Source organism: Otolemur garnettii, unplaced genomic scaffold (genome assembly GCF_000181295.1).
Source record: "Otolemur garnettii isolate 467f Iridium unplaced genomic scaffold, OtoGar3 scaffold00068, whole genome shotgun sequence".
Taxonomy (NCBI): Eukaryota; Metazoa; Chordata; class Mammalia; order Primates; family Galagidae; genus Otolemur; species Otolemur garnettii.
In genome coordinates this window covers 6,065,492-6,077,427 of record NW_003852463.1, presented here as the reverse complement: position 1 = coordinate 6,077,427, position 11,936 = coordinate 6,065,492, and the positions used below count along the sequence as shown (strand labels likewise).

Here is an 11,936-nt window from a genome sequence, read left to right as displayed (position 1 = left end):
CCCCCCCCCAAAAAAAAGTAATCCTCCGTGACAGTTTTATGTGGAGCCTTCTTGGACACAATTGTTCTTTAAATGTGCTAATACATTTCAGCAAGTCTGCTTCAGTCCAGGAGCCATTCTTTCCCATTAAGATGAGTTTGCATACCTTTGTTTTGATGGTCACTTGCTGATTTTACTAGTCTAATGCTCAGGGAATTATCTACTTTGCCTATTTTCCAAATTCTGGGTGAGAGGGGAAGTGCACAACACTGTGGCCTTCACGTATGGCTGCGCTTGATTGAAATCAGAAGTCTTTGTTCCATGTACCTGCGGTCTGCCATAAGGACTTAAGAAACTTTATACTTGAGTCAGCATCTGGCTTGCCTTTTCTGGCGGTGATACAATAGGGCAACTTATGTTTTAGTGTCTAATTATCCTCCCAGACATCCACCTGAAGAACAATAGAGATGCATTCTCAACATACCTAATTTTTCCTTATGAATCTACTGTAAAATTATTTCCATGAAATGTGTAATCTTACCTGAAAGAGCACGAAACTTCTCTGCAACTTATTTTTCTCTTATTTAACTGTTGTTGGGATAGGTCTCACATGTTTAATTTCCACTTTCTTTCATTTGCTCTAAAACTTTGTCTTTAAAACTTAAATTGCAGGCCAGGCGTGGTGGCTCATGCCTGTAATCCTAGCACTTGGGAGGCCAAGGTGGGTGAATTGCTTGAGGTCACAGATTCTAGACCAGCCTGAGCAAGAGCAAGAACCCGTTTCTTAAAAAAAAAAAAAAATAGCTGGGCATTATGGCAGGTACCTGTGATTCCAGCTACTTGGGAGGCTGAGGCAGGAGGATGGCTTGAGCCCAAGAGTTTAAGGTTGCTGTGAGCTAAGATGCCACAGGACTCTATAGAGGGCAACAAAGTGAGACTCTGTCTCAAAAAAAGAAAGAAAACTTAAGGAGTCCTATCCCGCATCCTAGGTATAGACAGTTTGGATATTTTAAGAAGCTGCATTCCTCTACACACATTTCCCATAACCCTAAGTTTTCTTAGACATCATTAAAAAAAGTGTCACCTTCAGTCTTTTTTTTTTTTTTTTGAGACAGAGTGCCGTGGCATCTTAGCTTATAGCAACTTCAAACTCTGGGGCTCAAGGGATCCTCTTGCCTCGGCCTCCCAAGTAGCTGGGACTATAGGTGCCCCTACAAGGCCCAGCTGTTTTTTAGAGAGGGGAGCTCACTGTTGCTCAGGCTAGTCTTGAACTCATGAGCTCAGGCAATCTGCCCGCCTTGGCCTCCCAGAGTGCTGGGATGACAGGTGTGAGCCACTGCACTCGGCCTTCACCTTCAGTCTTCATCCCTCCATCTTGAAGAGTCCTGATGCTCTTCAGGGTCATTTGAACCCCTCCTGAAACATGAATGTGTTTGTATTTTACATACATAAAAACTGAGGTATAGGGTGGCACCTGTAGCCAGGGGTAGGGCACTGGCCACATACACGGAGGCTGGTGGGTTCAAACCTGGCCCGGGACAACTAAACAATGACCACTGCAACAACAACAACAACAAAAATAGCTCAGGTGTTGTGGTGGGCACCTGTAGTCCCAGCTACTTGGGAGGCTGAGGTAAGAGAATCACTTAAGCCCAAGAGTTTGAGGTTGCTGTGATCTATGATGCCACGTTACTCTATTAAGGGTGATGTAGTGAGACTGTGTCTCAAATAATAATAATAATAATAATAATAAAAATTGAGGTATAGTTGCTACTTATTTTGCTCCATCTGTGAGCCACTGCACTGAGGAAGTTTCAAAAGCCCAGCACAGTCTGAATCATCATGAACTTGGTCATATTGTTCAGTTTATGGATGTGGGAAGGCCTACAAAGAGAAAGAACAAAGGAATCAAGGAAGCTGGGGTAGCGCAGAATTTTCTACAGAAAGCATGGCATTGCAGGGCAGGTGGGTGGCTGTAGATGGAGCTTTGGGAAGAAAGGCCTTGTTTTCCGTGGGAGCTGATGGAGTTATGCAGCTAAGAAGAGGCCTACAGCAATTCTGTATGGGGAGATGTAGTTCTTTCCCTCCCTCTGCTCCCCCTCGTCCTTGCCAAGAGTTACTGAGGCCACTGTAGGTGCGAGGCTGCACTAGTGTGCATCTGTGTGGGTCTCAAGGAAAGCATCTGTTACCAGGGGAACTCACTATAATGACATTACATATATTCTCTGATATCTAACGAAAGAGTCCAAAGTACCATTTTCTGCATTCATTTCTATACTCTACTTAAAAACTTTAATAAATTTACAACAGCTATAGCTATATAAATGAATTTATGGCATGTGCTGTGCACGTCTCAAAATAAATCGGCTAAAAGCACTCAGTGTTCAAGTATGATATGTTATTTTTTCCATTAGTAAAATATTTCTAGCTCCTTGAATAATGGCTCTCAGTATTTCCAGAACGCTTTGCTCCAGCTGTCTTTCCACCTCTTGACTGTGGTAAAAAGGAGTGGAAATGTTCATACTGAAGGTTGACTTTCTGGGGAGGCGTCCCCCCTTCCCTTCTTTCTTATTTGTCATTTACTCCAAAACTACTCAGAAGCAATGGGAGGGCCCTTACACCTAAAAGCTGTGTCTGCCAGGGTGGACTTGTCAACCAGTCAGCAGCAACTCAGTTCAACTCACATATAAATTATACTTAATGAGGGATTTTTTTTTTAAGAGATGAATTTTTGCTGTGTTGCTCAGGCTGGCCTCTAGCCATCTCCCTGCCGTGAAAGTGCTGGGATTACAGGCATGAGCCATTGCACCAAACCTCATCTTATTAGCATGTGTTTCCTCAGGCATTGAGTGAAATAGCTCCGGGAGTCACTTTTACCTTTAGTAACTGATCTTAGCACCACTATGGCTCCATACCATGGATGACTACGTGGACATAGGAATCAAAAATCGCCTCACCCCTCACTCTCTCATCCTTTCTCTTCTCAAACTACAGGTTTCTATGAGGCAGGGCCATTCTAGCAAATCTTTCTTCTGACACCAATTATAGGCAAAACAAACAATTTTGTTTTTTCCTTATGCTCTCAACAGTTCACTTCTAGTACCAGATGTATGTGGGGTTTTCCCCACCAACCAGTTCTCCAGTTCTCTTCAGACACCAACTTGTGTCCTACAATTTAACTCAATTCTGGCACTACTTTCCTGAAGTTAGTGTCATACCCCACAGGTTAAGGGCCCGTTCCCACAAGACAGCCCCTCACTTCAGATGCCAGTCACAAATCCAGGTGGTCACATGTGCTTTTGACCAAATGACTACAAATCAGACGTTCCCACCACTCCCACCTTTTCTTTGATCATTTGCTAGAGTGGCTCACAGAAATCAGGAAAACCAGTTTATTGTTAAAAAGAAGCACAATTCAGGAACAGCCTGATGGAAGCGATGCACGGGGCATGGTGTGTGGGGAGGGGCTCAGAGCTTCAGCGACCTCTCTAGGTGTGCCACTTCCCAGCATCTCCACGTGTTCACCAACCTGGACACTCTTCAAACCTTTTGCTGCTCGCCCCCACTATCCTTTTCAGGTTTTTATTACATAGACGTGATTGATAATTGGCCATTTATGATTAATTCAATGTCCAGCTCCTTTCTCCTCCCTGAAATAAAGAGATGGGCTGAAAATTTCAACTCTAATCACATAGTTGGTTCTGATGGCAACCAGTCCTCCATCCTCATTGATAATAAACTCATTAACATAAACTCAGGTGTGGTTGAAAGGAGTTTATAATAAATAACAAAAGATATTCCTTCCACCTTTGTTCTTATCATTTAGGAAATTCCAAGGAATTTAGGAGTTTGGTGCCGGGAACAGGATAATGATCCAATATCTGTTCCTTGTTATAAGTCACATTATCACATGGCTCTAGTCCATCTTCATCTCTTGCCACTCTTGCCCTTACTCACCATGCATTTGTCCATCCCTCAAACACAATGAACTCATTTCTGCCTCAGGACCTTTGCACTAACTGTTCCCTCTGCCTGGAAGGAGTTTTCCTCCAGATCTTTGAAGGCTGGCCCTTCCCTTCATTTAGGTCTTAGTTCAGATGTCATCTCCTCAGAGACACTTCCCTGATCACTCTGTGTAGGCCAGCTCCTTCCTGATAACCGGATCATATCATCCTCCATATCAAGGCTCAGCAAACATTTTCTATGAAGGGCCAGATAGTAAATATTTTCGGCTTTGTGGGCCATATGATCTCCATCACAAATACTCATTTCTGCTTGTGGCTTGAAAGTAGCCACAGACTTTATATAAATAAATGGGTGTGACTGTGCTCTAATAAGTATGTACGGACACTGAAGTTTGAATTTCATATAATTTTCAAGTGTCATGAAATATTCTACTTTTGATTTTTTTGTCAGCTAATTTAATATTTACAAGCCAATCTTAGCTTGTAGGCTGTATAAAAGCAGGATTTGACCCAGGAGCTACTGTAGTTTGCCAATTGTTCTGCTCCATTGTCCTATTAGATTTTCATCTCACTGATATCAGAAATTATCTCATTTATTCATTTGTTTATTTGTTGTCCATCTCGCCTGGTAGACTATACCATCCAAAAAACCACCAGAATGGCTAAATAACAGAAAGGAGAGCTTGACTGGCGATGTAGGTGCAAGTTGGGTTTTGTACCTCATGAGGCCTGTATCATACATCACTAGTAGGTTTAGGGCAGTGATCCTCAACCTTTTGGGCACCAGGAACCAGTTTCATGGAAGATGATGCATCCAGGGACAAGGGGTCACGGGGGATGATTTTGACATGAGTCTGCAAGCAATTGATTTATTATGGTCTCAGCAATGTCAAACCTCTCTGCTTATGATAATCTGTATTTGCAGCCACTCCCCAGTGCTAGGATCACCACCTCAGCTCTCCCTCACATCATCTCAGATCATCAGGCTTTAGATTCTTTTTATATTTTTATTTTTCAAGATAGAGTCCCACTGTGTTACCCTGAGTAGAGTGCTGTGGCATCATAGCTTACAGCAACCTCAAACTCTTAGGCTCAAGCAATCTTCTTGTCTCAGTCTTCCAAGTAGCTGGGGACTACAGGCCCTTGCCACAACACCTGGCTATTTTTAGAGACAAGGTCTCACTCTGGCTCAGACTGGTTTTAAACTCTTGAGCTCAAGCAATCCACCTGCCTTGGCCTTCCAGAGTGCTGGAATTACAGGCATGAACCACTTTGTCTGGCCCAGGCATTAGATTCTCATAAGGAGTGCACGACTGGGCTGATCTTGCAGGAGGCAGAGCTCAGGCGGTGATGAGAGCGATGAGGAGCAGCTGTAAATCCATTCACTGGCCACTCACCTGCTAGGTTTAGAGGAAAAGCTATGCATATTTATGAGGGGAACCGAGTGCATGTGTAATGGGTAAACATGTGTACGTGCATACAGTATTTGCTTTGGAGCAGGGTTTTGGTATAAAATGAGGTGGAATTTGTTCTTTACAAAAGGTGAGGAGCTATAGACATAGACAGTTGGTGTGCAACCTCTACACGCTGGCTGAAATAGGTTAAGGTCTGTAGTTGCTTATCAAAAAGCATGTTTGTAAGACCCAGCCCTCTGTCCGATTAGCGCTATAGGAGTATGGGTTGTAAATCAGGGTTGATAACTCCTATTGTTCAGGGGTTTAGCAAGTGTGGGTTTTCTTGTAGAAATTTAGGCTAAGCACCTCCTGTTCCCTTACCTAAGTCATATTAACAAGGCTCCTTTTCTAAGCATCGATTTAGAGCCTTGATTCTTAAAGGTCATCCTAGAACCAGAAGTAGGGGCATCTCTGGAAGCTTGTTAAAAATGCAGACTCTCAGGCCCTTGGGGACCCCCCCAGACCTACTTCCAGAATCTGCATTTTAATAAGATTCCCCAAATATTGATCTACACAGTAGTTTGAAAAGCAGTGGCCTTGACAACTTGACCAAGTAGTGCTTTCTGAAGACAACTAAGTACTTCTCCACTCACTTGATCAACACGTAAGCCCTGCCTGGTCACATTCACTTTTCTCCTTCCAGATTTCCTCGGGCCCAGCTCCATTCCTCCTTGTTTCCCACCATTCACTGCAGACTCACCTCACCACATGAGGGCTCAGTCCTTTCCAGTATGGAACTGGGGCAGCACAGCCTAGGCAGAGTGCAGAGGAGGAAGGAGCAGCGGGTTCAGGGACAGTAAGGAGACAAGGCAGGAGTGGAGGGCTTATCTCAGGGAAGGCTCGGAATCAAGGTAGAAAAAGTAGAGGGGAGCTGATTGGTAAAAGCTTTGTATGCCCAACTGAGGAGTTTGAATTTATAGTATACTGGAGTTATGGGAAAATAGTGGAAGGTCTTTTTGTAATTTGCAGAGAAATGCTATAATAAAAGAAACACTTTAGCAAGGTACTACGTGTACTATAGGATAGTCTGGAGTGAGGGATGAGGAGTCAGGCTGTAGTAGTGAGGCTCTGGGTAGGGTGTGGCATCTGGAATATGACATATATGAGATGTTTGGAAGAAACATTTCCCCTTAGAGCTGCCTGTATATCATGAGAACCCCCAAAGAGGCCTACAGTGAAGACATGTCTTGCATTCTGAGCAATCGAAAAAACATGTGATGATTCAAGTCTTTCTGATGAAGGAGGGGGTATGAAAACTGAAGACAAAATTGTGTGTGTAAGGCTGCAGCTTAAAGGGAGGAAGCATCTTTAATCCTATAATGGTAGCGGTGAAAATACCATTGGGAAATGAAAAGATTCTAATGTTAGAAGAGGGACTTTACCTAACAAATGCAATCGTTGTAACCTGGTTTCTTGTACCCTCGATGAATCCCCAACAATAAAAAAAAAAAAAAAAGATTCTAATGTTAGGTCTTACGCAGTGGCTCACACCTGTAATTCTAGCACTCTGGGAGGCTGAGGTGGGAGGATCTCTTGAACTCAGGAGTTCAAGACCAGCCTGAGGAAGAGTGAGACCCTGTCTCTACTAAAACCAGAAAAATTAGCTGGGTATTGTGGCAGGTGCCTATAGTCTCAGCTACTCAGGAGGCTGAGGCAAGAGGATCACTTGAACCTAGGAGTTTGAGGTTGCTGTGAGGTAGGCTGGGGTCAGGCCATTCTAGAGTGAGATTCTGTTTTTAAAAAACCCAGACTTTTGGGCGGCACCTGTAGCTCAAAGGAGTAGGGCTCTGGCCCCATATGCCAGAGGTGGCAGGTTCAAACCCAGCCCTGGCCAAAAACTGCAAAAAAAAAAAAGATTCTAATCTTGGTTGGGTTGCCTTTTATTACACGCACATGCACACACATCACAGAATCAGAGTACAGACTGGGATGCTGTACTTTCTCTTGCTGCAGTTGCATTATCTCTTTTCTCAAAGGGGATACCTCTTCTGATCTGTGCTATAGCTTACAGTTCAGATTCTATGTACAAGTAGTAGTTTGAGTACAAGTGGTGGTACTTCACCCTAACAAAACCACAGGAATTGTTCTTGTAGTGTGTTATCTCCAAACAGAACAGCAGGTAGGAAAATACTGTATAATTAATTTGGCTGTTTGATTTTATTTATTTTTATTTTTAAATTTATTATTATTATTTTTTTCGAGACAGAGTTTCACTTTGTCGCCCTTGGTAGAGTGCCATGGAGTCATAGGTCACAGCAACCTCAAACTCTAGGACCCAAAGTGACTCTCATGCTTCAGCCTCCCTGGGATCTGGGACTACAGACACTTGCCATAACACCTGGCTATTTTTTTAGAGAAGGGGTCTCTTGCTCAGGCTGATCTCAGACAACTGAGTTCAGGCAGTCCATCTGCCTTGACCTCCCAGAGTACTAGCATTACAGGCGTGAGCCACTGTGCCTGGCCAAACTTGGCTGTTTTAACAGTTTCTCTGGAATTATTGGCCTGGCCTTTGTATCTTTGGCTAATGAATAACTGGCCTTTCAATGAAGTTGGGTATCACTTCCTCATGGCTTCACTCATGCAAACTGTAAATTATCCTGATTAATGATCTTAATGCTGCTTCCCTCTCACAGTAATTTTCTCTCTGTTTTTATCACAGAGGAACATCTGTTTGGGTGACTGAACTCTAATCTTGACACAGAGTCATGGCCATGGTAAGTGGCAGGGTGGGAGGATCTGGTGCCAGCTGCAGACAGGTACAGGATATGTACTCAGTGACTAAGTTTAGTTTAAGCAAAGCATTGTTTGCTCAACAGAGGCTAGAGGGAGGAGGGCATGAAAAGGCAGGCTTTTTAAAAAATATCATTTTAATTTCTTTCAGTGATAGTAAGCAACCAGACCCTGAAAACTGATTCAGAGAGAGTATCTTTGAATCCTCTAATAGTCTGAGAATATAGAAACAAGTGATGCTATTGCCTTGCAGAAGCACTGCATATTCATTTTAGAACATTTAAAAAAGAAAAACTAAACACCTTGGAGGTTCTACCACCAGAAGGCGACTGTTGTTACCATGTGGGGTAGCCCCATCATTTTAGGCTTGTCAAGAGGGATGTTTCTTAGTATGGCCTTGTCATCTGCCTCTTGCTTTCTACTGTGACCAGACTCCTCAGAATTTGGTTATCTGATCTTTAAAACAGGCATGAAATTCAATCCCTTTAAGAATTCTGTAAAGTTCAGGTGGAAGCTGAGCCTTTTTGCTGCTAGCATGGCTCCACCAAAGGCTGGCCACCTGCTTTCCTTCTCCCCCCCAACCCCTAAACAAGGTTTCTGGAAAGTCAGGTGGTTCTGATCCCTGGTCTTCTGGGAAGGAATAATAGAAGTAGAAATCTTATGCCTGGAGAGGAACTGGAGATCCTGCCTCCCCTAGATACCTTCTTTTACGAAGATAGATGTGTAAACTAAACTGAATAAATAGTAACATACCCTTAAATTTGTTTTTCATGTTAGACATTCTAGAATTTTTCTTCATGATTTCTGACAAAGGCTTATTCATGGCTGCCCCAAACCTCTTTATGCTTTAATTAAAGTCTATTTCTTGTTGATTGATTCTCCCTGGACATGGAGAATATTTATTCAGGAATGTTTGTGGTGTCCCTACTTTGTGCCAGACGTGCCACTAGGCTCAGAGTACTCTTCCTGCCTTCAGCAGGCTCACGGCTGTCCTCCGTGTGAGGACTGTAACCACGTGCTTTTCAGTGTGCTCTCCACTCAAGGGAAGTTGCCTCAGTTCCTCTCATCCTTCCTCCTAAAACCTGTGTTTCTATTATGACTGTTATTTTTTGGACAGGTAAAGGACTTTTAAAAGAAAAGAAAACCATCCTATGCAGTCACAATATTGAAAATCCCAACCACTTGCCACTATTTTATTTTAGACCTTACTCATATGTGTAATTTTTTTTTTTTTTTAAGAGATAGGGTCTCATCTCACTCTGTCTCCCAGGCTGGAGTGCAGTGGCATGATCATAGTTCAAGATTGAACTATTGAACTATTGAACCCCTGGGCTCAACTGATCCTCCTGAGTCAGCCTCCCAAGTACCTGCGACTACAGGCATGGACCACCACACCTAGCTAACTAAAAAGGTTTTTGTAAAGACAAGGTCTTGCTATGTTTCCCAGGCTGGTCTTGAACTCCTGGTCTCAAGTGATTCTCCTGCCTCAGCCTCCCAAAGTGCAGGGACTACAAGCATGAACCACCATACCTGGCCCATAATAACTTTTTAAATAGTAGTAATAAGAGCATAAATAACAGTTGTGTGTTCTGCTTTTTTTTCTTTAATTTCTTTTATTTATTTTTTGAGACAGAGTCTCACTATGCCACCCTTGCTAGAGTGCCGTGGTGTCGCAGCTCACAGCAACCTCAAACTCTTGGGCTTAAGTGACTCTCTTGCCTCAGCCTCCCAAGTAGCTGGGACTATAGGTGTCTGCCACAATGCCTGGCTATTTTTTGGTTGTAGTTGTCATTGTTTTTTGTAGGCCCAGGCTGGATTTGAACCTGCCAGCTCTTGTGTATGTGGCTGGTGCTCTAGCTGCTGAGCTACCAGTGCCAAGCCATTTTTTTTTTTTATGCTTAGCATAGGGAAATGCTTAGAATAAAATGATAAATAAATAGGATACAAAAGTTTTGTATCCATTCTATCCTTATGCTTTATCTAATTTCTATACTAACATGTTTATATTGTATTTTACATCATTAAAATTATTTACTCTAGGTGATGGATATGGGTGTTTTAATTTTCCTCTTATTTTTATTTATTGAATTTTCCAAATTCTCTACGATGACCAGATTTTAAAATACATTGTATTCAAGTACTTAAAGAATTTTTTTATGGAAGTATAACTTTTTTATAATAGGGAACTGCATCACCCTTTAGGAGACTGGTAGGTGAACTTTGCAATGTGAAGTGAAACCGTTCTATCAAGATAGGATATTTTCTCATTCCCAGAACTCCTTTATGCCCCTTCCAGGATGGCTCGCACCTGCTCTTCACTCCTCCCTAGAAACACAGCCACTGTTCTAATAGTCATCTAAAACCATATGATAGGTTAGTTTTGCCTATTCTGGAACATCCTATAGATGATCATAGAATAGTACTTCCTTGTTTCTGACTTCTTTCTCAGATCTGAGCATTATATTTTGCGATTCATCCACGTTGTATGTATCAGTAGTTTGTTCTTCCATCCCTGTCTCTTGCCATTGTGTTTTATTCTAATCTTTTTGACATCTGTCATCTTTCTTAATATGATAACAATAATATTTCATCAGTGGTGAATATAACAGCTATTTCTATTTTATTTTATTTTGTCATTCTTCCTAACATCTGCTCTGTTTGCTTTGCCTGCTACCACAACCCTTTCTGGGATGGAACCCCCTGTCTTCCAGAATGAATAATGTACACTATGTCCTGGAATTTAAACAATACAGATATTTATAGGGCTAACAAGGAACTAATTTCTTGGTCTTGGAGAAAAAGGACGCTGAGAATGCTGACAAACTGACCCACCCTTGCAAGTCTCTGGATCAATTCATCTTGTTACTTATTAATTTTATCCCATTGTAGTATGGTTCAGCAGTGCAATTTGCTTTAAAGTTGAATGCGGTGTTTGAGTACCATCCAAAAATGTTGTTTAATACTAGAGTTTTGTTTTGTTTTTAAGAAAGAGTCTCACTTTATCACCCTCGGTAGAGTGCTGTGGCGTCACACAACTCACAGCAACCTCCAACTCTTGGGCTTAGGCGATTCTCTTGCCTCAGCCTCCCAAGTAGCTTGGACTACAGGCACCCACCACAATGCCTGGCTATTTTTTTTTTTTTTTTTGTGGTTACAGTTCAGCTGGGGCTGGGTTTGAACCTGCCACCCTTGGTATATGGGGCCGGCGCCCTACCCACTGAGCACAGGCGCCACCCAATGCTAGAATTTTAAAAGACACCTGTGAAACATTCAACTCCAGAAAGCTCTTAGCTGGATATGGTGGTACGTACTTGTAGTCCCAGTTATTCAGGGGGCTGAGGCAGGAGGATCATAAGTTCAAGCCCAGCCTAAGAAAAATAGAAAGAACTAATCTCCAAAAACCAAAAAAATAAAGAGCTGTCTCATGGTAGGGCTAAGGCCAAGTTAGGCGACATTAGGATTTTGACAGCAAATCACCAATTTGCTTGTAAGCACTGATATATTGCAGAAGAAAAGAAGTAAAGTGCCCAGTGCTGTCCTAACAAAGTACCACAAACTGGGGGGCTTAAAATATCAGAAATTTATTGCCTCACAGTTCTAGGGGCCAGAAATCCAAAATCAAGGTGTGAGCAGCGCCAAGCTCCCTCTGAAACCTGAGGGATCCTTTCATGCCTCTTGTGAGCTTCGGGGGTTTGCTGGCACTCAGGTGTTCCTGGGCTTGGGGCTGCAGAACCTGTGTCTGCCTTTGCCATGTGGCACTTCCCCTCTGCATCTCTGCCTGTCTTCTTCTTTTTTTTTTTTTTTTTTT

The 11,936-nt window shown here is 42.6% G+C and overlaps 1 protein-coding gene across 3 annotated transcripts in view; it reads left to right on the top strand.

The window, feature by feature from the left end:
• ANXA4 (annexin A4) overlaps positions 1-11,936 on the top strand; it is a 65,720-nt gene that overhangs the window by 20,087 nt on the left and 33,697 nt on the right. For 2 of the 3 annotated variants that reach the window (XM_003793443.3, XM_023515312.1), the window contains one exon: positions 8,058-8,112. In XM_003793443.3, coding sequence (XP_003793491.1) covers positions 8,104-8,112 — 9 coding nt within the window. In that variant the 5' untranslated portion in view covers positions 8,058-8,103. Of the gene's footprint in view, positions 1-8,054; positions 8,113-11,936 lie in introns of those variants that run through there. The other variant, XM_023515313.1, reaches the window with a different exon arrangement.